The following is a 26,484-nucleotide window of genomic DNA, read 5'->3' on the forward strand; positions in this document are numbered from 1 at the left end:
GTGAGAATAAAAGCGGACCCAAACGCAGGATAGCAAAACAAACAGGGTTTAATAACAAAGACACTAAACATGACACCGACTAAAGACAGGACAATACAACAGTAGATTCAGTAGGCACACTTAAATACAAAAGACAATCAGATACAATTAGGAACAGGTGTGGAAACAGGGAGGAAAATAAACAAACAAATGCACGTGGCCAAAGTCCGGGCTGAGTCATGAGGGAGTACCCCCCCTCTGAGGCGCGGCTCCCGAAGCGCCTAATCCTGACAAAGTCCGAGAGAGGGGGGCGAGGCACATGGCGAGGTAGATGGGGGGGAGCAAGGACCACGGCGAAGGCAGGTGAAGGGAGCAAGGACCACGGTGAAGACAGGTGGGGGGAGCAAGGCACACGGCGGCGCAGCCAGAGAGGGTCGAGCAACATCCACAGCCAAAAGGGGGGCCGAGCGACGTCCACAGCTGAGCTGGAGGGCCGAGCGACGTCCACAGCCAAGCTGGAGGGCCGAGCGTCATCCACAGCCGGACAGGGGGGCCGAGCGACGTCCACAGCCGAACAGGGGGGCCGAGCGACGTGCACAGCCGAACAGGGCAGCCGAGCGACGTCCACAGCCGAACAGGGGGGCAGAGCGCTACTCCCGACGCACCACGGCCAGTCCACCTCTCGGGAACCAGGAACGGGGAGGGGGGGTGGGGAAAAAAATCCCCCACAGGAAAATACATGGGGCAAAACACTGGCCTGCAACACCCCTCGCAGACAGGAAGTGGGGCGGCGTCCCCCACGGAAGCCGGATGTGAAGCGACACCCCCCACCGGACAGGTGTGGGGCTATGTCACAGGACACCGGAAAAACAAAACAAAACTCGGGCTGGTGACACGGCCCGCAAACAGGAAATGAGGCGGCGCCCCCCGTGGAGAAAACGGAAGCCGAGCGGTGTCCCTCACCGGAAAAATGCGGACCGATGTCACCAAAACCGTGAAGTCCAGGATAAAAAAAATCCGACAAGAAAAAAAAAAATGCTCCCAATCAGCCGGTCGAAGTTGCAGCTATCCTGCTGGGTCCTGGTGCGGCAGAATCTTCTGTCATGGCGCGAGAATAAAAGCAGACCCAAACGCAGGATAGCAAAACAAACGGGGTTTAATAACAAAAACACTAAACATGACACGGACTAAAGACAGGACAATACAACAGTAGATTCCGCGCTGCCATCGGCAATGCGGCACACTTAAATACAAAAGACAATCAGATACAATTAGGAACAGGTGTGGAAACAGGGGGGAACAGACAAGGGCAGGGCAGACATGTGACGAGGAACATAAACAAATGCACATGGCCAAAGTCCGGGCTGAGTCATGACAAAAAGATTATAAATTATGAATCATTGAAAAAAGAAGGAAATATTCAAACTCAGAGATATTTCTAATTCATTGTATATGGTCCCGTTCACTTCCATAAAAAAAGTTTGTATTAAAGGTCATAGATCATAAGGTTTGCATAAAGTTATATATATAGGAAAGAAGTCTTTTGTGTCTATCTTACATTTCTTGTATCTGGTTTTGGACTCTAATTAATTTGACAGTGCAGGCTTATGAAAAAGTTCCTATTTAGTATGTTTTTCTAATTTACCCAGCAGTTTTCATTGCAAATTATACTATAAACAAATAGTAGGATCTTTTAAATAATTACATGAAAGTTTCCTAGTATTTGGTATGTACCCTTGCTTTAATTGTGCAAGGCTTGCAATCAATCCATCAGAGTGTCATAGCTTCAACAGAAGAAAGAAGAAAATCTGAGTCTGTATACAAAGCAGTTAACATAGTCAATATTACAAATTAGATTAGATTTTAAATAAGGATCTAGAAAAAGTGCAGAATTTTGAATATTACATATTATAAGAATAATAATTAAAAAATATAATTAATAATAATAAATAAATAAAAAATAAATATTTAATATAATTATAATCATATATATAATTATAATTATAATATAATTAATAAATAAAAAATGTTTATTTCCTAGAAAATCCCAGATATTCTCAGACTTTTGGACCTTACTGTATGTACTGAGAATCACACATTTCTTTGCAGAGACACTTTACTCAATAGATTTGCTGATTCCACCAGAAAATAAAAAAAAAAAATGCTGGCTTGTTAAATTATTGCAATGTTATTTATGTATTTCCTGTAATTGGTTTGTTTTGCAGTGCTGGTAGCTTCTTATGCGGTGGTTTCATTGCAGTTGATTAATAAATGTTGCTCTAAGATGTCATGAGAAATGAGTAATTAAAAGTGCTGGTGTGCTGTTTTCTTTCCATGGAAGCTCTTGCTTGACCATACTTGCATCAATGTGTTTTTTTTTGTTTGTTTGTTTGTTTTTTTACAGTTTTTTTTATTACTTACATATGTTTTAATGAGTACAGAGTAAGTGCACCTAAAATCAGACTAAGCTACAGTAATGCTTAGTTTGGCATTTGGTATTTCTCCCACAAGTGGTCTAGTTGAAAAGGAGATCCAATCGATTCCCTGCAGCCTTGTTTAACCTCATATTGATGTTAGTGCCTCACAGAAGGTTCAAGGCCTTGTTACATGACCTTATTATGTAAAGCTGAGCAACTCGTCATCTTTGTGACCATGCTGTGCTGTGGAGCCCTGAGGGCATATTTTTTGTGAACTTGGCATGTGTTGCTAGTGGACATGTCTGTATCTTCAGAAATGCTGTGGATTTCAATCAGAAAAACTTTAAATGAATAGACAGATAAATATATTTTTTAAGATTCATTCATTCATTCATTCATTCATTTTAATACAATTTAAATATATATATATAGAATCATTGTATCACCTGTATGTGGATAGATAGGCGGTGTCTTTGTTTTTTCATCCAAGTTCTCCACTGTGAAATGGATTTGTTTTGAAATAGCAATAACAGAAAAACTAATAGTAATAACAGTCAACTGAGCTCATGTGTGAATAGCTGAGAAGTCAATATCTGACACCAAATCTATATTCACTCACTGTTTAAAAAAAGTACCGTATTTTCCGCACTATAAAGCGCACCGAATTATAAGGCACAGTCTCAATTACAGGGTCTATTTCTGTACTTAACCCATACATAAGGCGCACCATATTTTAAGGCGCATGCTAAAACATACGGTCTACAAAAAAGGTAACAGAAGCAAAACAGTGGGTTTAGTTGAACTTTATTCTACTATTGATGTTGAATTCTTTCGCAGCTGTCTAGTCCCATTTACAACCGCGTAACTGATAGCCTGTAGTTTGAATTGTGCCTCGTAAGCATGTCTCTTCACTGGTGCCATTTTTGGGGGATACCTACCGGAGGCGTGGCGGAGGTAAGCGTACGTAATGTACGTATTACGTCCCTGTGTTAGTGGGAAATGGTCCGACAGTCAATCAAGCGGAGCGATTACCAAAGTCGCACAACAACATTTTTACAGATTTTTGGAAGTCAGTGCACACATAAGGCGTACCGAATTATTAGGCGCACGGCCGATTTTTGAGAAAACTTAAGGCTCTTAGGTGCGCCTTACAGTGCGGAAAATACGGTAAAGAGCTTACCGATCTTTTACTCGCTGAACTTTTACTGATCCATTAAATTTAACTGTCTGATTTGATTTGTTAAATGAGTCTAATCTACTAGCAAACCCAAGACACTGAATTAAAAAAATCAGTAACCAATACACTTTAGATTTGTGCTACATTTGTTATTAATTTTTAAAGATATAATTTATAATATAAGTAGGGGTCAGAGCACAAAGTCAGCCATGACACAGCTGGAGAAGAAAGGGTTAAGGGACTTGCTCTAAATTGCTCTAAATTTCCCCTAGGTGTGAGTGAGTGTGTATATGCATGGACTGGCAACTCATCAGGGTGTATTCCAATGACACAACCAGTGTTCCCAAAATAAACTCCTGATTTGCCTTGAACCTCTCTAGAACAAAAGCAATTACTAAAAGGAACAAATGAAAATGAAAATTAAATTTAAATTAAATTTAAATTTATTTTGGACCACATTAACAAATTATCTATAAACCTGATTTTGCTTTTATGCTACTGTGTCTAAATTTGTGTTCAAAATAAGTCTATGGGATATTTTTTAAAATATATTATTACAAATGTCAGCAAACCTACCAAAAATGTATAGTAGATCAGAGCACATAAACAATGCTGTCTCTACCTAAAACATATATGGAGTACCTGCTAAGCCACTATACATGGACTAGAGTTGGCCTATTACTGCAAGTCTTCAATAAGATATCAAATATATTCATAATGAGTACTGTAAATGTGTTTGGATATTCTGTTTCATTGTCCCTATGTCTCAGATACGGTACATACTACCTACTACTAGACGTGCAAATAATGTGTCCCCTCGCCTATAGTGCACCATTAATGTGATATTCTACTTTGACTCAGTGTAGTATTTTGGAACCTGTCCTATTTTTCATTACAAAAAAAGGTAAAAGGTAAAGTTATGTTTTTCTGTTATTGCTATTATTACACATAGCACAGCAATCTCTTTTTGTTCTTTGACATTAACTGCTTCAACATACAAGATAATAAGGGTGAGTCAGTAGTTTCCAAACATATAGAGTAGGGTCTGATGGTTCATCAGGGCAGAGAAAGATGGTTCCATATACTGTAGATGCACCCATACAGTAATACAAGCATGTCAGATGGGATGAGATAAATAGCCGGAAGCCTCTATTGCTGAGGACCTGCCACATCATTCTGGAAAGTGATTAGTGCCAGAAATGGGGCTGCTAGGATTTGCCTCTGAGTCTGTTTCATCCTTCATCTGGTGACTTGAGAGTATGATATGTATAGAGTCTTTACAAGATGTTTTTTAAACTGTTTACATTTCTATATTATTATATAAAAATTGCAAATTGTTTTATCTGTGTATGGTTATAGAACAGTAAGGTAAAATGATGTTTTAAATGTAAATTCCAAGAGGTTGGGAAATAAATATATAAAGGAGCTGAATAGCCATTCATAAGTTGGAGAAAGTATGTTAGGAAAGAAAAAAAACAAGTGAATCTTTACAAATCACTGGACTAGAGTTTGTTATCCCTGTCATTCTTTCAAATATTTGTTTTAAAATAGATTAATTAATTAATTAATTAATTTTTAATACTACAGATATACCAATATAGATAGACATTGGTCGTTTATTGGTCATATTGTGATGTATTGGTCACAAAGTAATTTTAATAAGTAAATTATTTATTAATTTATTATCTAGAATATAGTATAGTTACTATTGAACTGTACTATTGAACTAGTAATAACTTCTTTTCTAATACTATTTATATTTTATTCTCTCTAAAAATAAACTCTATTGTCATAGCATCATATGTGCCATGACAAATACATAGCAAAAAATATTCTTAATAAATCTCTTTGCAGACAGATATTGATTGTATCAGTACACAATATGGCAGACTTTCAGACACCACAGGCCATGTAAAAGCAGCTTGGTTGTATCTCTGATGAAAGACAATATCTGACAAATAAAGGTAAAAGAACAAGAACCTTGGTCCTCTGGGAGAGGAGATTAAGTTGTGGGAAGGGGCAGTAATGATTGAAATAGAGATACGGTATTAAATGTGATCTGCTCTGACAAATCCTTGGCTTTTATGAGAAACTAGTTTTCACGGGTTATAATCCACTGTCCCATCTGGAGTAACCGCTCACCTTAAAAAGGGTTTCTTGAGGATTTATAGTTCTTTCAAAAAAAATCACAAAAATCACAGAAGTCATATGAGAAGGTATAAATATTTTATGCTATGCTAGGGTTAGAAGTTATAAATTTTATTATTTTTTTATGCTTTTTAAATAAAATTCATTAACATTTATTTCTTGAAATATCTGTTAGTGTTGTGTCAGATTAATCTTATAAAATAGTAAATAATTGCCCATTCTTGCTAATTGCTGTTTAGGAACTGCTAAAATACTGCAACAAAGCACATAATTTGGGGCATTGAATTTATCTTTTGTGACAGCAAGGATGGGAATGAATTTCATATACTGACCTGAAGAACCAGTACCTGTGCAGCATTGCTGGTGTCCTGTTTAAAGATCCATATTTAGGTCTAGATATAGAGATGGTGGCTGCCCGAATGAAGGACTTCTAGTTATTGGGACTCACTTTGTATTGGTGTACCTGTTGATCTGTTGGGTGTACTTTGACCCCGGCCTTAAATCTTACTTTTTTTTAGTTAACAACACCACAATTTAAAGACATTTATACAGAACATTCTGCACACGATTGCCTGCTTGCTCTTCAGTTATACTGCTGCAGCCACTGAAGTCAACATACCAATTTTAAAAACAACAAAATAAAATAAACTCCCTCTTAGATCACACATGGAAAGATAACACAGTGTCAGATTACAGGTTACATAACCTGTAGCTTGAGTTGCCATGACCAGTAGAGCACTATATCAACTTATGGGAAACATTTTATTCTGGATACCTATGTTGCTTCTGCTTTGTTGTTTGCAACTGCAGCATTGCCTCACATTAGAGGTCTTCTCGGGTCTAAAGAAATGTACCCGACCCAAACTGACCCGAATCACTTTTTACCCAAACCCGACGCGCATAATTATTTACTTTTTTTTTTTTAAGAAAGACCCGACCCGAGACAAACCCGAAAAAATTAGACCCGAGACCGACCCGACCCATTGGCAATTTTTTTTAACCCGACTGGACCCGAATGTTGCATAACTCTACACTAAAAATCCAGGGCTGAAAGTTTTGTTTTGGATATTCTAAATATGCTGAGTAAGTTATACACGAAAATGAGATAATAGTAATTCATAAAACTTTTTAAACATTTTAAAACCCATAGAGGACAGCAGAGGAAAGATGCATCTTAATTAGAAATACTGCTTATCTGTGAGAGAAAATATTTTATGAACAATATAACATTAATGTGATATCAGCAATTAGCTGTAATTATTAGTACTACTAACACAATATTGTTTAATTACTTAACTCCTATTTTATTATTTGGAAGCTTCCCAGTTTTATTTTTGTGTCTTGTGTTTATGTTGTATTCTTAAATATTAAATTTGACAGGATGGAAAAAAATGTGTTCTGCTTTTCCAGTATGCATTATATGTGCCCCAAGCTGTCAGGGACATGGGGATAAAACAGACCCAAATGCAGGATAGCTAAAATAAACAGGATTTATTAACTAAAACACAGGAACACAGACTCAAGACAAGACGACAACGACAGACAACAGAGGATTTTGCACTGCTTAAGGCAATGTGGCTCGACTAAATACTAATAACAATTAGACACGTGAGGAACAGGTGTGCAGAGGGAGGGAGGAAGGACGGGGCAGACATGACACAAAACATAAACAAAAGCATGTGGCCAAAGTCCGGGCTGAGTCCTGACACAAGCAAGTGCTTGTGTTTAAAGTCAGTGGTTTAGATGCTACTGAAAAAAAACCATCTCAGAAATCTCTACCAAAGGAAATTTACCAGCCTTGGAGATGTGAGCTACATGCAAGTAAATATTAATAATCTGAGCAAGCTGACTTAAGCACCTGCATAAACTGAGTCTGAATACAGGTAACCAACACTGCATAAAAATTGATATGAGATTTAAATTAAACTTAAGTTGTCTACTCTGAAGGACAGAACAATATGTATATATATATATGAATGAGATGCTGTGACCTTACAGCACCTGACATTGATTTCCTTACCCTTCCATTCAGTGCTGTACGTTTTCTATGTAAAAGGCCCATGGTTCTTGCAGAATTTCTTTCTCTGACACACAATGTCAGACACTGCATCCTGGCACTGAATTTGTGGTGATGCTCCTGGGACCTTCTTTGTGGTGAAAAACAGTTTGCTTCCTCTCCTTTTTACACACATACTACAAATATCTTCAGACTATCTTCCAGCCCTCCTGAGCACCCAAGAGATGTGGAAGTGCTAAAACGAAGGGCTTTGATTAATGAAACTGTGCTATGAATTTGTATTTCAGCTGTTTAACCCTTATGTGCTCTTCACTTGGCAATAGATTGTAGCGATTTTCGCTCGCGAAGCAAGGTAAATATTTATAAGTAATTGTAACATGTTATAGTGACTCCAAAATATTTTAACCTAAGTTGAAATAAACGGTAATGGAAGTAACGTTACACTTATTTGGTCTGTTCATCCGGCGACCAGGCCGTGTAACCTTTATTAATTCTATGAAGGCGGTATCTTCCCGGCCAAGAAAGATTCACTTCCCTTTTACTTTATACCGTAATTTAAATTAAATTAACTTAATAGAGCATGTAGTTCAGACCAGATGTTGCAGGTACCTTAAGTTTGTGAGTGATACTCAGAGACAATCACTTGTGGCACAAAAATATGGCATTTAATGAATGAGACAAACACAACATAAAACTAACTACACAAACAAACAAAAGAAATAGGGAAAACGAAGATGAAAATAAAATAACACAAAAGAAATTAAAATTGGGGAAAGGGAGGAAGAGACTGGAAAGAAGAAATTAGAGAAAGGAAGGAAAGGAATGGCAAGCTTAAACTTCAAAATTAATCACACCCTAACTTGGAAATCGTCACCGGAAACTCCATTTGTTTCAGGTATCTGTGGGCATGGTTTAGCTATAAAACTTTTAGATGACTTTGAAGTTTTATCCAAGGTGTATTAAGACGGTATGGTGCCTTTCGTGCTCAAATAAAATACACCATTGTTTGAAAAAGGAGTAACCGATAATTTTGTGGTCATTTGGATACTAAACATGAAGGGTAATGACGGTATAAAGGCAGCGGTACATTACATACACAGATCAGTAATCAAAGTATAACTGATGTTACTACAGTGTTGTGTTCTGACACATGAATAAAATACACCCTTGCCAGGAAAGTAAGGAGTAAATAATTTTAAGTCAGGCAAGCCTTAAAGAAGAAACACATTACAACCGGGTTACAAGAATAAGAATCTTAGAGTATCAGTATAATTGGGGAGGAGATACATACGAGTATGGCTTCATGCTGTGGTATGTGGGGCATCTTATTCACTCGTTTTATTAGTAAAAGGAATGTCCCATTGTGTTGTGTGTGTGTGTGTGTGTGTGTGTGTGTGTGTGTGTGTGTGTGTGTGTTTTCTGGTTGAGGGCCCCTATGAGTTCAATCAGAGAAACGGCATGGGGTTATCTGGTCCTTGTGTAGGCTCCAGGCATTCTGGAGCCAGTTGTGTGTGTGTGACACTGTAGAATGTAGCCCTCAATAAAATCATAAAACTGGGTTGCTCATCGGTTGATTGAAGAGTAGATGCCGAAGTTTAGGGTGCCTCGGACATGAAATCTAAATGACCTGTACCAGACGCAACAAGATGTACTATTAACCCAGACCTTTCATTTTAGTAATACAGCAACATTTTTGAAAACAAACATTCATACACCCTCTGTGCATAATTGGGGAACATACTGATGGCAGGTGTATTTGTACAGGTGAGAGTATATTTGCATAGCAACAGTCCTTTGTTTAAGAAAATAGGTTTGACTACTATGCTTCTGGAATTTAACCTGGATAAATGGTGCGTATTCCATGTTTCTTCTTACATTCAATGTACTTCTTTAATGAGACAGACTAATAATCCACATGTACACATTTGTAAATAAACCTACATTGCAAAAAGGTGACATCTTAACAAGTTAAAATGATTTTAATGTAATACTAATACTAATACTAAATATGAGATTTCAAAAAAAAAAAAAAAAACATTATTTTTGCAGTAATATGTGAAAAATCTTGGATAGTTAATGTCAGGGAGTAAGGTATATTCAGTGAAGCTTTGCATTCAGCTTTAATTATATAAAACCCAGTGAAATTGCATGACTGTATTTGAAAATATGGTGCTGTTTTATTCAATAAATGGGGCATGATGTGTGATTAACAATATGCAATTTTCTCTCTAAAGCTCCTCAAATATCCATTATTTAGAACATGTTAATATCTTCATTTCCTTTTTGTTTTGGCCAGTGTGAAGCACGAAGGATCAGCCGGAATTCCATAAGTACGTGATCGGGTGTAAGTCATCTTTGACCTACGAAACCTGAAGATGAAGTTGCTATGGAAACTACTGGTACTGCAGTCATTCATGGGGTATCTCGCAGGTAATAGTATCTTATTATAAGTATTTTTTTATGTATTCCAGATACTCTTTGTGAAGTCACTTTATTAATATGTATTTAGGACAGGTTTGCAGTACAAAGAGACAAAGCTGAGACCGAAACTAACACATCCAAACTTACTGTAGGACTAGGCGGATTAATATTTTTTTTCTAGACTAATATTATATATGAGTGATTTTGGAAACTACAAGTAAAGATATTCTGAATAAATAATAGGTAAGTAACAGGTATCTGAATTGTTAAGGCTGACTTTTCCCCTTAACTACATGTTTAAAAGAACTCAAATGCATCTGATGCACACTGAGAAAACACACACACACACAAGCACACATACACACACATTTAATGAGTGTTTTTTTTTTCTGTTTTTGTTAAGCTAAAGATGTTTTAAAATAGATAATGTGTTAGTCCATAGGTCCTTTATACTGAGTGATCACAGCATGTTGGCAGTCAGTAGTAGGTTCCCAGTTTCTTTAGTCATGTACTTCCTCTAAACATCATGGGACTGACAGGAAAGGTCACTACCTGGTGAAACAGCAGAGGTATAAGTCTGGCCGTTGAATTGAGTGGGCATGGGGAGATGCTGCTTAGAATGCATAAAGGTGACTGTAGTGATTTTTGTACCCTCAGATGTCTTCTTTAGTTACCTTGCAACACCATGACAGAGCTCACTATATACACACATGTGCACACAAGCACACATATATGTCTTTATGTCTAGCCTGCTTGCAAGCCATTACCTCGGTGCCAGACACACACATTCACCCAACTCACTCACTTCCACAGAATGCACTCTGCATGCTAATTCCTTTGCTGCTTCTTCTTTTGTTGTTACCCATGTTGCTAACAGGGTGATTGCATTTTGCCTTGATATTGAGCAGTTTTTTAAAGGTTATTTTTGGTTTGTTTGTTTGTTTGTTTGTTTAGGCTTTTTTTCAGGGTGAGCCATCTTTACCGATAAAATCTCAGCATTTCACAAAGAGAAGGTATTATATTTTAAAATAGAAGCAACAATGGTTATCAAATGTTTTATTTATTTTTTCCTGAATTTATATAAAATCTAACAAACTTTCTCTTGCACATAATCTTTTCTTTCCAAAAAAAATTCCAAGAGCACATCTCAAGGCTTTTTAAAGCTTCATCACACTCAAAGCACAAGTTGCTAACTACATACATAATCAATTCCACAATTCAGCCACATATCTTTCATCCTCAGGGTTGTTATCATTCTTAAATCTTCCAGATACAGAGACAGTACTTGATTATACATTTATGGGCTTTTCCATTTGTTGGCATTGAGAATGTCAAATGGCCCACCAGAGGACACCATTTCTGATTAATTTGCAGATTCAAATACATAATATCTTTCAGGCCACATATTTGAGCACAACGATCCTTTATTCTCCATTTCTCACTCCCTTTTTGGTCTTTGTTCAATGGTCCATGATGAAGAAAGGACAGACTCTTAAGACAGATCATTTACTGACCATGTTATTTTTGGTTTGTAACAGCCCAATGGGAATTTTGTGAATAGCCATTTCGATTTTGTGATAACCTCTGTCTTTCTTAAAGAAAAAAGAAGCCAAAGTGGGTTTTTATCTTATCACATTCCATAGCATATGTTTTACCCTGTTTGTTTCAAAGAACAATCAGTGGTAGACAAGTAAATTGAAATTGTCTTTTGTGTGTTCTATTTTGTATGTGTAGTATGTATACATCTGCTTGAATGTCTCTATAATAAATGTGTATTGGGGAAATAATTCTTATTTTGCCTGTATAAAGCTGAAGACAGCATGTATTTGGAATTAGTATGATTGAGCAAAATCAGCGTTCATGCTGGTGAGTTGATTTCTGGAACATCTGTGACCATCATTCAATTATTTGTAAGTTCAAAGAGACTGAAGCTCACTGATTCATACAGGGGGAAGAGATGGAGTAGTAGAAGATAAATCTTGTGTCTATCAGGTCTAAACTAATTTGAGGAGGTATGGCTTTGTCAGGCAGTGCCTGAAATAGGCTTGCCATGTGGTGAGAGTCTGGCGTTTTCACAAGCTAGTGATTGATTTAGTTATTAAAGGCATAAAAGGTTGTGTTGGTGGCTGTACCAGGATTAGAGACTGAGTGAGGTCTAGGGGAAGACAGACAGAATGAAACAAAAAAATAAAGAGTAGACTGCAAGCAAAAGCAAAGGGTGTCACCATGGCATTACAATTCTATGCAAATCAATTCCTGCATTTGGTCTCATGCAAATTCTTGTCACTCCTGAAACAAATTGAACTCATCAAATAAACACTAGTGCCAGATTTCTATGATAAGACAAAACACTTTCAGAAACCATTTTACTTGTTTTGTTCCAATTTCTATTAGGCACTGTCAAAAGTGCCCTAAGCCCTTCTTGTTTTTAGACATTTTCAAGGATTGCATTGCTACATAGCCATGGTGGGATGTTTAAAAATTCAGGTTTTAGCCCCTGTCTATCCGTTTTGTTGCCTGATTTATTTAAAAAGATTTGTTGGTGTTACTCAGGGCCTCTGGCTGTAAAACGTCTCTTTCATACTGATCACAGGACTGCTTTCTCTGGTCTCTCTATCTCTCTCGCGGGAAGGCCGATAGAATTTGCCTTGGGCACTTATTGCTTTCCAACTATGTGGGAGAACACTGAGTGGAAAATCCTGACAGGAGTGTTTTTTTTTTTTTGCACCATTCCCTACCCGACTAAAATCATAATCCCTTCCAATCCTTTTTTGAGGGACTGACATAAATAGATTGTCTCATTTCAAACACAGCTGTGCACTCAAACTATATTTAAACATTTATCAAACACTATAATATCAAATGCCACAGTTTTGGGGGGCTGATAGTGAAACTCTGAATAAAGCTGGAGGTTTTGCTGGAGAGGGAACATGCAAGTAATATGCAATGTCAATATTCTCTTACATGAATCACTAACAGATTTAGGCTGGGCCACCTGTTATTTGTGCAGAACCTGTTTTCTTGACCATTTTAAGGTATTCCTTTCTGAGTTTTTTTTTTCACCAAGTAAATATAGATCATTTTTTCTCCAAGTATACAGTATATATTTGCTCTATATAGTACCTTTAGCAGATGCTGCAGAGCATCCTCTTTTTCCTCATAACCTTGAGCCCTTTTTTAGTAGTTATTATTACTCCATTTACGATAAGGGTTACAGAGAGCATCAAACAATTCAATACTTCTAATGTTTTTTTATGTTTTTTGTTTCTTTGAATCAAATGGTGTATTATTTCAGAAAAGAAAAATATTTTAAATTTAACATTGGTCTTACCCTTATGGGTGATCAATTGGCATATTGATTTGTACCCACAATACTATACCAGGAGCCCAAATCTGCCAAACTTGATTTATTCCTGGCATGTTTAGAGCATAAATTCAGTTCCTATTTTAACTTTAGGATAGACCAGAAAACTTGGTCCTATCTTTTTGGTAGGCTATCTTTTTGGAAGACTTTGGAGTGCCATTGCTTTGATTTTACATTAGGGAATAGGAATCGTTCATGCTATTTCTCTGTAGACAATATTGCACAAAGCATATTTTTTTTAGGTCTTACATCTTATATCATACTTAGAGAGTATAGGAATCTAGAATTTCTATTTTCTCCAACCTAGGTACATTTCATCTGCTGAGTTAGTTCTGAAAGCTTTGTATGTGCAAATGTGCTTATATGTCGAGTGAAAGAAGGATAGCAGCAGGAACTAAGGAAGGCAGGGTGGGAGAGGTGCACTCACATAGTGTAAATAAAGGTTATTCAGTCCCTGTAAATACATCACATCATCATTGGCTGGTTCAGTTTGCTAAGTGTGATGGGATTCACAATGGTGAAAAGAGTTCCCAGGCACACAACATGCACTATATTCAAATAACTGATTTATTTTCTGTCATGTACAATATAACTGAAAGCAAAAAAATCAATTGTATAATTACATTAAAATGATTTGGTTAATACCCACCTGGTGATAAATGAACAACTAGAAAAACTAATTTGCTCAGTTCCAAAAGAAAACAAGCCATGCAATAATGTTGTAGTAATTGTGACTAATATCATTTAGGTAAATTTGATAAAGATAATAAAGATACCTTATAAACTTAATACACCTTGTAAACCAAGATAAATGTATATGTACACACACAGACACAGATATAAGAATTCAACAAGCGGCAAATTGTGATTTACAAAATTGCAGCTCTTGTGAGGTGTTCCCAATCGGCAGTGGTCAGTATCCTTCAAAAATAGTTCTAGGAAGGAACAATGGTGAACTGGTGACAGGGTCATGGGTGGCCAAGGCTCATTGATGCACATGGGGAGCCAAGGTAGTACTCTGGCTTGTGTACATGATCTTTAGCAAGCTTTATGGGCAGCAGTGTTCTTTTTAGAGAATAGTGACTTTCTCCTTGCAAGTCTGCCCTGCACACCAAGATTGTTCAGTGTTTACCTGATTTTGAATTAATGAACATTAACATTAGCCAAATTAAAATAGGTCTTTAGTTGCTTAGATGTTACCATGAGTTCCTTTTGGACCCAACTATTACTGTACATGTCTTGCTTTTGGAGTTTTTGTTGGGTGACCACTTCTGAAGAGGGTAGCAATAATCTTAATTTTCCTCCATTTGTACAGAATGTGTCTGACTATAGATTTATGGAGTCTAAAATCTTTAGAAATGTTTTTGTAACCTTTCATCCCAGTGAGCAACAATAACTCTTTTTCTGAAGTCCTCATTACATATTATTACATATTATAAATAATAACCCTGGAAGTTCATATACTTTTGTCACTCACAGATATATAATATTGGAACATTTTCCTGATTGATTATTCGAATCATATTATTATTATTATTATTATTATTATTATTATTATTATTATTATTATTATTATTATCCAGATATTATTATCCAGAAAAACATTTATTTACATCTTCTATTGAAAACTAAATAGCTTAGCATGAAGTGTAGTTACTGTTACATAAATAGAATTATTTCAAGCTGATTTTTGCAGTTAGCAGTTAGCAGTTGGTTTAATTTTCTTTTTCATGTACTAAATTTGGCATTTTTAGAAAATAAATGTTTAGTGCCAATATTAAAATGCCTCTGACCTGGTGGCTAGGAATTAAGATGATTTTATAACAAGAACATGCAGGTCTTCGTTACAGTATGTACAAGCAACATTACAGCATACTATGTTCATACTATGTACTATGTACATGTTTTTTATTGCAATAATCTGATATACCTCAGCCTTTTTTCCATTGTAAATGAGCAGAAACCTATAACCAATTCATATCTGATTCATTCCAAAAACAAGAATTATTTATTTATAATGTAATGATTTATATTATTTTGTTTATTTTCATATAAGCAGCCTAAAATAAGAGAACAACTTAGAAAAAAAACATGATTTTGTTATTTACCATACAAAATGTTAATTTCATTATTATGAGTAATGTGCAAAGTCTAATGTGCTAGGTTTCTCGGTTTATTTTTATAATTATATGTTAATGGTCATATGGTGAAAGATATAATGGCTTGCATGTTCTTGAGCTGACTTGCCAATTTGTCTTCCTGTTTAAAAAATATAATAAATAATTCAGTAAAGAGAACTTGACTAGATTATAAATAATGCTGTTCTGTGGTTGTCTATATTCTTCTAAATAACTATAGTAAATGCATATAATGTATTTTTAAAAAATATATACAACAATATTCTGCTCTAACACAGCCCATCAAGCAAACTTTTTAAGACTCCAAACTACCAATTTTTTTTTTTTTTTACTATCAGATTTACTAGTTTTTTCCATGACACGTTCCTGTTTAATAATATTAATACTACTACTACTACTACTACTAATAATAATAATAATAATAATAAGAAGAAGAAGAAGAAGAAGAAGAAGAAGAAGAAGAAGAAGAAGAAGAAGAAGAAATAAAAAATGGAATACATGGTAGAACATCATTCTTGACCTGGTCCTCTTTCCAGTACTGTGTTATTGACTCCATTAAGGCCTTCATTAGCACAGATATCTTGTTGATGGCAGTATTAGTGTAAGCCAGGCTTCTTGTTGATGAAAGGCAAGAGTGTATCTGAGTAACAGAAAGCATTATCTAAGTCTATGTGGACCCACCTGCAGTGTCTTGAGGGATGCAATTACTCTTCTTGTAGGTTGCATGAGCACAAACCTGTCCCTAGATGCTGGCTCTGGTGAGCCCCCTGCTAACCAATGATGTCAGCATTCTCTTCTTTCCACAACCTCTATACCTCCACCCTCTGTACCCTCCACCCCACAATGTTTTCCTTATTTTAACCAAGTGCAGCACAAGCTTCATTTTATTGCTTTGTTTGTGCTTGCTCAACACATAGTCCTTCGTCCTGGAACACGTGAATATCAGTAAATGTTTTATTCATGCAATCAGGACAAATCAGTCTTTGGTGCTTTAACCTGTTTTCTCTCTCCATGGTTGCTTTTGTAGGATGCCCTAGCTTAAATAAACAAGGCTTGGTTTACAGCAGGTACAATTCATAATCTATTGCAATGCACAACCTTTAAAAATATCCATGCATGTATTATTGCAGGCTATTATTATTATCATATTATTAATTTTGAGCCCAGGACATTAAGCTGATTAAGACATGAATGCTTGAGAGATGCAGAAAACAGGCAGTGTTCTGTTGCAGCAGCAAATATACACATAGTCCCAAAGGGTGTGCTGCACCTGCTCTAGAATAATTGTACTGGCTGTGTCATTTAACTTCCCTCCAAAGATCTCAGCTTTAATTAAAACTTCAGTGGGCTGTCTATCTCTCTGCAGCCCTAAATAACACGCCAAATTTGTGCTGTGGAAGTTTCCATAGAGCACCCTTGACTCTACAGAATAGCTGGTGTGTATGCAATTAGTGCTTAGAGGTTGCTAAGCAGCATGACATGATGCAAACCTTGTCAAATATTTCGAGATACTTGTGTGTATATATGTGTGTGTGTGTATGTATGAGCATGTATGTGTACCATAATATGGCTGTTTGTAAGGAGATAGAACTTTAGATCTTTATATATTTATACAATAAATCTATATTTATTTTTGACAATTTATTTGATCACTATATATATATATATATATATATATATATATATATATATATATATATATATATATATATATATATATAGTAGGAGAGTAAATTCTTCTTCTTCATCTTCTTCTTCTTCTTCTTCTTCTTCTTTTTCTTCTCCTCCTTAGTAGTAGTATTAGTAGTGTTGAAAAATCGCAGCATCAACATTCCAGTCTCAGGGGCATTTTGGTTGTTTTTACATATGGAGAATTATTAATATAATAATAATAATAATAATAATAATAATAATAATAATAATAATAATAATAATAATAATAATAATAGTAGTAGTAGTAGTAGTAGTAGTAGTGGTAGTAGTAATAGTAGTAGTAGTAGGGAACAACAGAGCTGTGTGGGCTGTTTTGGTACTTCATAAATAATATATTTATATTTTTGTAAAAGTTTTGCAAAGTTGCAAACACATATTAGAGAAAAAAAAGTCTTATGAGAATGCACAGTTTGTACTAATTATTTAGAAGTTTTTATCTTATATTGAGGGATGACAACAATAACTATGCTTAAGTCACATTTCACAAATATGTCCTCCGCATTATTTGGGTTTATCTGTGTTCCAAAATGCACGTATATAGCTTTAAATTATATTATATTATATTATATTATATATATATATATATATATATATATATATATATATATATATATATATATATATATAACACTGTACAGACTGCAGTGCCTCATTTCTGCATTGCTCATAATGTTATCAGTAAGAGAGCCTTTTTCGGTTTATTTCAGATATCTGTTGTTCTAGAAGGTATAGAGATTCTGTACATTGGACAGGCTGTCATATCACTAGGGGAATTAGTCCAAGTAGCACAGGCTGGGCTGACACGTGTCTGTAGAGAACCAAACAAGGCAAATTACACCATCCAGTGCTTTCTGAAGTTACCATGCAGTTCAGCTAGCCAGGCTTCCCAACACTTTCTTTTGTGCTCACCATTACAAACAACCTCACTGGCAAAAATATCTTACTTGCTCCTTTGCCAGCAGTAACTGCCAAAAGGATGGCTCTAAAAGAGCACAGATACCAAAAATGCACAGACTATTCAGTTCACACATCTCGCATGCTTAAGGGTTGCAATGTGACTCATGTAATTTATTTGCATATTGTTTACTAGAATTGTGACTACACATCAGAGGATGATAAATAATTTATCAGTCTTATCCATGTCATGAGAAAGTATGATCGTAGTATACTAGGGTTGCATTTCAGTTTTGCATGCGATACAACATGTAATAAATTTTACAGCTTTAAATGCAAGTATACAGTATACAGCTCTGATATTTTGGTTAAATTTTCTAGCAGTATCTAGATATTACATCTCCAAATCAATATCATAATTTGGCCTAAATAGCCGCTTCTTTGTGCCACTTGTTCTTAACAACAGAAAACTTGCATTCATTAATTTTTCTTAAGGAATTGGTTTATTTTCATCAGAGCTGTGGAAGCAAGGCAGAAATAAACTATATTTTTAAAGTTTTGTGAACACCTGAACATCACACCAATAGCTACAGTAGGTGTTCCCCAAACATCTGGCACAAATATGGAAGTAAACAGTTATCTAGCATGTGTTTGTTTTCTGTAGCATTACAACCTCTCTGGAACCAAGAAGCTTAGTCCAAACCTGTTCCAGCATGACAATGCTTCTGTGCACAAAGCAAGGTTCATAAAAATATGGTTTGCCAAGATTGGTTTTAATGAACTGGATGTGCCTACACAGAGCCTTAACCTCAACCCTACTAATCACCTCTGGGATGGATTGGAATGCAGACGGTGTACCAGGATTTCTTGCCTGACAACAGTACCTGACCCCACTAATGCTTTTGTGGCTGAATGAGCAAATCCCCACAGCCATACTTCCAAATTTAGTAAAATGCCTTCTCATAATAGTGGACGCTTATAAACGGGGACCAACTACACATTAATGCGCATGGCTTTACAATGGCATGCATATATGTGTGTGATGTTCTGGTTGGTACAGATAGTTTTGGCCATATGGTATACATCTTGATTGATACCAGCCACACACACATTTGTACACAAAGATCATTCACACACCTTCATGTAGACATGGGAAATTTAGTGTAGCAAGTACACCTACCAGCATGTTTTTGGGAGGTGTAAAGAAATCTGAGAGCCCAGAGTAAAGGTTTCTAATTGACATAATTGGCATACAACAGTAAAAGAGATGTTTTCTCTCATTAAAAAAGTGTATACCCTGCTTGGCTCCCTGTAAAAAGAAATCCAAGAAAAATATGCAGAAACGGTTTACATAAATCTACAAGAATTTTAATACAATATATGGCCAAAGGTTTGCAGGCACCTGCTGATCATTACACCTGTCAGGACTCAGCCCGGACTTTGGCCACATGCATGTGTTTACATTCCTCGTCATGTGTCTGCCCCACCTTTGTCTGCCCCTCCCTGTCTCCACACCTGTTTCCTATTGTGATCACCCTGTCTATTTAACTGTGCTATTCTATATGGACTATTCTAGTCTGTGTCGTGTTTTGTGTTTCCTTTGTTATTAAACCCGTTTGTTTTGCTATCCTGCGTTTGGGTCCGCTTTTATCCTGCGATCAACAAAACCCCTACATGGTCCTAATGCTGTTGCAATATTTGAATACAGTTGACATTGGCAGTGTGCATCATGCAAAATTCATGAAAGTATGAGGAAGACTGAAATTTATAATAACATAAAAGGGTGGCTAAATCTGGAATGGGACCTTTAAAAAAACATGGATGTGGTGGTTACATTTGGCCATATAGTATATGGTTAGGGTGAGTTTATGTGTTAGAGAAGGGTGTAAATAATCACACACTTTTCCCAATTTTTTTATTTCTGAAGTCTGCATTAAAGACTGTAAATCAGTGTAGCTGATAGTCTAGGGGCAAGTGTTTCTGAGAGAGAAAAAAAATCATCCAAAAAGAGTAGAGTACATAAATCATGAAGCAGGCGATTTATAAACTGTACATATATAATTTGGTAAAGGCTTGGTTAAATCAAATATCTTTTGGATTATTTATAATAGTTGCATCATGGGATATCAAAAAGGTGCCATGTTATGTTTTTTTTCTTCTGAAAATAATGGTAGGAAGTAAGTGTTAAAAATATGACTGCTGTTCATATAAGCTGTAAGTAGTTTTAGCCATTTAAGCATGATTTGTATAGGAGGTTTGATGAGTAATGCCATGGACTTCAGACCAAGATGAATAAATTTAACCATCCACACACTCATGATCCAGTTTTATGCTGCAATCACAGAGTCAGCCATTATTTCCTCCATGATTCAGTTCTAATACTTCATAAGCAGGACACCAGAGAGGGTTTGCCAACACTTTTAAAATAGGAAATCCCTGAGCTCACCTAATACAGACATGTCAGTGAATTATGCTAATAAGGCAATGTCAAGATTGCAAAATTTGAAAAACTAGTTATAATGACATTAGACTCAGATTAGATGAACAACTTATGTTATTTTACAAATATCCTTTTTTACATTTATTGCTGTTTTTATTCTATTTTCATTTTAATGAATAAATGTTATTAAACATAAATGAGATTCGATAAAATTAAGCAATGTAAAAGAAGTAAAACATAAAAGCACAAACCCACAGAAAAAAAAACACAGAAAAAGCATGGTGATTTTGAACTTTGTATGTGTTTGTGGTAAGATTAAGAAATCTGATTAGATGATATCAATGCTTGTCCTCTAATTTGGCTACACAATGTGTAATGTGTTGTACATAGTAAGTTTCTGTTCAGCACTAATAAGTTGTCAGATGAGTTAACTTGGGATTTCTGTCGCTGCAAACGAGTCTGGATATTCTCCTCCAGCCTCTATCATGTAAGAACTGTGATCACTGGATGTTTGAAAATCCCAGCAGTGTTTTTGGGGCCAACAACCATGCCAAACTCCACAGGGACTTACTCCCCATTCTGATGTTTAATTTGAACATACACTTTTTATTGTTGGAATATTTTTTAATGAAATCTTTATAATCTAAAATCTTAGTCTTTCTAATAAAAAAATCTAAAATCAACACTCCACAGAAGAAATGATTTAATTTACAGAACAAAGCACAAATTTAAAAGCATAAAAAATGTGACTCACACACAAAGGGTGAAACAGCAATAATGATTTTCCAGGCTTTTTATTTATTTATTTATTTATTTTTATTTTGAGAAGTTCCTACTATTTATTTATTGTGCGGTGTTGCACTGAGAGCCCCTGCTGCTAAAAAGCTTTAACGCTTTTCTGCATGGAACTCAAATGAGCAGTGCTAGTTCAGGGGGCTGGACTGGAAATGCAGGGACTCCTGCTGTTTGAGTGTAAGCCAGCTGACCTTTGAAGCATTTTACACTACTTAAGCCAGCCTTAAGGGTCTGTGTGCACATGGTTTGCATGCTGTATATGCACCAGTTGAATCCAGCTCTTTCTGACAATACTGTAAATGTTTTTATGTGGAAAAAGTCACCACTCATATAACCACTCATATTGCGTCCTATAACTAATGCTCTACAATTAATTTTACTTTTTATTTTTTTACTCAAAAAAGCTTTCCCCAGTTAAAAGTGTTGTAAAAGAATAGTAAATCATATGAACTAATTAACCATACATGTTGGTGAAATGTTCTTTTAGTTGTAATATTTTCTTGTAATCATGGGCTTATACATGTAGGTGTTTCCCCAGCAGAACAACACCTCAACTGCCATAGAAACCCATCTTGTCAGTCCTAGGAGATTGCATTAAACTGAGAAACATCTGTGCTTGAATACAAAATATGATATAACTGAGAAACACTTACATAACAAATGGAATTGACTTACAGTGAGACGTTTTAAAGGCTGGTGAATTAATAAGGTGCATGTAAAACTTATTCCAACAAAAGTGTGTGGACGGATACAAGTGCAGCCTTTTAATAAAAAAAAAATAGAGAGGGACACAACAAACAAAGACAAATACATACATAGAGCAAGAACAAGATCTATGCACAACAGACTAAATATGCTCATTATTTAAAACAACAACAACAAAAACAATAGTAGTAATAATAATAATAATAATAATAATAATAATAACAATAACAATAATAATTGTTATTGTTATTCTTCTTCTTCTTATTATTATTATTATTGTTGTTGTTGTTGTTGTTGTTGTTGTTGTTGTTGTTGTTGTTGTTGTGTTCCTAGAATATCAAAAGCTATGGATGGGTCACAACACATATCTTGTAAATAATTTAGTATTTTTAAGTAGAGGAATCTCATCACTGTGATATTTTAGACAAAAAAACACAACTCTTTTTGCTCACACATTTGCTGTAACACTATCACTAGTACAATGCTGGCTAGTGTTGTGCAAATTGACAATAAAATAAAGCTTTCCAAAAACTGTTGCCTAGGCAGTGGTGTCAAAAAACGTCAATTGATATGTTTTATCTCCTTGTGCATTTTCCTATTTAATGGTCTCCTAAGGTTGGTCAGGTCTAAGTCCATTACAGATCACTTGTTTTGCAAGCTTGCTGGCAGTATGCATATCAAATTTGCTTATTGTTTTTTGTCTCTTTTCTATTTCTCTGACAGTGGACAATGTACTGCAGGCTCCCATTATCACCAAGCAGCCTGGCAGCATCGTATTCCCAGTGGACTCTTTGGAGAAAAGCCAAGAAGTTGTGTTTAGTTGTGAAGCTCAAGGACAGCCACCACCGTTTTACAGGTGATTCTTTTAGTTGTTCTCCTTGTAATAATATACAGTATAACTATTAATTTCCAACCCAGTCAAAAAAGATTCAGGGAAGAAATGTTCACTAAAATAATACATGTAACTTATTTTGCCATGTTATTTTTTTTTTAAATGAATGCCTTCTGTGTCATTTCCAATTAATAGAGTCTAGCTTTTCAAAAAAAAAAAAAACTTTTTATTTAGAGAGAGAGAAAGAGAGAAATATAATGATCAGATTCTAAAATAACACACAATAAAATGGACAATTAATAAACAAAACTTTTGATTGAGCAGAATTTTTCAAGAATTTGCAACCACAAAGTATTTAATTTTACAAAAGCCAGGTATGTTCTTCGACTCCATGTGTCTTGTACGGATCAATCCAATTTTCTTCACTGCAGCAGCTGAGATTTCTGTGTACAGACAGGTCTGTTTTACTCCCTAAGGATTGAGGTAGCCTAATGGCCGATCTAATAAGCCACTTCCCGTTTCCTGTCATCTTGGCCAAATCGCCTGGCCTCAAGGTGAACGTCTTCCTCCTGGCAGCTTCCAAGTACATCACTTTCAAAAGTCATTAAATTGCAAGCCTTTGTGCTATGCCTGCTGCACTCATTATTATGCTGTTAGCCATTTTAGCCTTAGAAGCTAACCTACCATCCCTCCTGTAAAGTCATTTAATTCCTCAGTCAATTTAATTTCATAGAGCCCTGGAGATAAGTGAAACCTGTGTTTCTTAGCTTTCAACAAAGACAGCTGGCTCACGTGTGTATTGTCAGCTTTAGGTTTACATACAGATGGTAAACAAAGGAATTTTAAGATGAAACATTTACTGTCTCCAGATCCAGATGTTTTCATAATGCTACATAATGCCTGTGTAAATGTGATCACATGAGTAAATGAAGTAGATCAGCTGCAATGTGTTTTACCGATACAGTACCTTTATTTATACAGTTATGCATATTGCCTTCAAATACAGTATCTATAATACATGCATTATTTTCATTTTACAACATTGCCTCATGTGCATGTTCTCCCTTGTATCAGTCTAATAGAGCTGTTGACACTACAGATATACCAACCATTATGCATTGCATTGTGGAGTTTTCTGCTACGAGTTATCCCTAAAGAATGCACACACACTATAAAAACAGTTTTCCTGGGTAAGACTAGAGTGATTGACAAATGTATTGTGTTTAAACCCTTAAATATTAACTGTCACTCTCATCTTACAGTAGAACTCTCTCGTCTCTCATTTTTTTCAGTTAGAGAGATACACTGACACGTTTGCTTTCTGTCAAAATTCACTAATATAAAAATCTAAAAATGTACATTTCATATAAATTAAGTATATATTTAATCAATTATCTCTTTTAATTAAGGGTGACAATAGTAAAAAAAATCAGTCAAAAAAGATCAGATGAAATATTCTATATTATAGTTAGCTTAAATGAAGTGTAAAATCTAACACAGTACAAATCATTTTAATGGTAATTATAATTAGATTAGATAATTTGTTGCTGGATTTTTTTATTATTAACTTATGTTTGTCAAATGACATTAAAAGTTTCTTGTGACTATAGCCCTCAGTTATTATTATTGCTTGACTGCGATTTTTTACAACTTTAAAAGGATTTTTAACTTTGTAAAGTTGTAGAAGATACACGCAGTATTTCATGAAAGTGTTATACATGGCAACTAAATTACAACTTAATTAAAAAAATTTTAATTTATAATTAAAAAAATGTTTTTGAACTGACAGTATAGCAGCTAGTCTTACTAGTCGATCTCCTTATACTAAACTGATGAAACTGAAACTGATCTCAATGTTCTTGTTAATTATTATTATTATTATTATTATTATTATTATTATTATTATTATTATTATTATTATTATTATTATTACTACTACTACTAATGATAATAATAATAGTTTCGGGGAAACATGCTGAATGGAAAAGTTCTCAAATTGCAGTCAAGGATGTCTGTCTTTGTTTTCTTTCTCTCCATCTCTCTGTCTCTCTATTGCTCTCAGTGTTCAATAACATAGTAATGGCACCAGTAATGAAGTGTCTGACAACGCATCTATAATGCAGTATCGTTAAAGGCAAATTTCTTTCAGTGAAATTTCTGGTGTGAAAACATGATTTTGTATTATACAAGCTGAAGAAAGAAAATTGTGCTATACACTGGACATCCTGTCATCGAGCATCGTGTTCAGCACCAGGTGGTCAGATCTGTCTTAACACAGACTTGGGTTAAATTCACAAGTACACATTGTGTATTTGGACAAAAATATGTGCCACTTGCTCATCTGCAGCCCACAGATAGTCTGAGGCAGCAATGTTTTTTTTTTTTTTTTAAATATAATTATAGGACAACAGTCATTAAAGCAGCTTTAAAAACATCTTCAAGTTTTTATATCTCTGACCACACTGCATTTCGGCATTTATCCCTGCATTAACCCCCCAACTTGACTAGTAGAAACAAAGTTATAGGAGCTGAGAAAGTTTGCATTGTCTATTACCTCTAGCAGAATTTAGTTTCAACCATAATCTAACACATTTGCTTCACTGTTCAGAGTCCTCACAAGACCTCACAGCCTGATTAGTTGTCTTACATTAGAATTGGAATTAAACTCCCCAGGAGGCAACTCCGTCAGGAGCAGAGCTCCATTAGTAGTTAGAATTGATTGTAATAATAGAAGTAATTCTCCATTTTGATGTCGTTAGTCTTAATATTGAGCCTGCTTTACACCCTTTGGTGGATCGCTACATTTCAATAATTAACTTTGCATTCTAGCTAAGTATAATAAAGTAAATAATAATATAGTATGGATACATTCTTTTTTGTTTTTGCTATACTGATGACATGTAGTTACAAGATTAAAAGACGAATATAAGAAGATTCACATAATTTCAGCATCTATTTCCTCAGATGAGATAAAAAATAGCACCTTTGTTGGCAAACCACCCAATATTTAGGTGACCAAAAGTATAGTCAGACAGTCCAACCATCCTTCCGTTTACACAGGGTCAACGGGAAGCTGGAGCCTTTCCCAAGGGACATACCATTCTCAGCTCATCACAGTGCACATTCATGCACAAACCCATTCACTTACAGTACCCAGAAGAAACCCAAAAGCACAGAGAAAACCCCTACCTGTAGTACAAGGCAAACGTGCTATCCATTAAGGCACTGTACCCCATAACGTTACTTTCAATAAATGGATCTCCTTATGCCAAGACATAACATGTAGCTCTTTATAATTGACCCGTTGTCCTCCTGGATACTTGGCCCCTGATTAATGCTGATTAATGGCCTATTTGTTCACTTTTGGTGGAACCTGAAATAAGAATTTAATATGCAATTTATTCAGAATCCAGAAATTACCAGAAAATAGAGGAAACTGTCACT

General features: G+C 35.5%; 1 protein-coding gene across 3 annotated transcripts in view; it reads left to right on the forward strand.

Annotated features, from left to right (window-relative positions):
• Positions 1–26,484, forward strand: part of cntn4 (contactin 4) — a 146,525-nt gene that overhangs the window by 13,838 nt on the left and 106,203 nt on the right. For 2 of the 3 annotated variants that reach the window (XM_027147177.2, XM_027147176.2), the window contains exons 2-3: positions 10,035–10,168; positions 22,932–23,064. In XM_027147177.2, the coding sequence (XP_027002978.1) occupies positions 10,114–10,168; positions 22,932–23,064 (188 nt within the window). In that variant the 5' untranslated portion in view covers positions 10,035–10,113. The remainder of the gene's footprint in view (positions 1–10,034; positions 10,169–22,931; positions 23,065–26,484) is intronic. The other variant, XM_047813838.1, reaches the window with a different exon arrangement.

This window comes from Tachysurus fulvidraco, chromosome 5 (genome assembly GCF_022655615.1).
Source record: "Tachysurus fulvidraco isolate hzauxx_2018 chromosome 5, HZAU_PFXX_2.0, whole genome shotgun sequence".
NCBI lineage: Eukaryota > Metazoa > Chordata > Actinopteri > Siluriformes > Bagridae > Tachysurus > Tachysurus fulvidraco.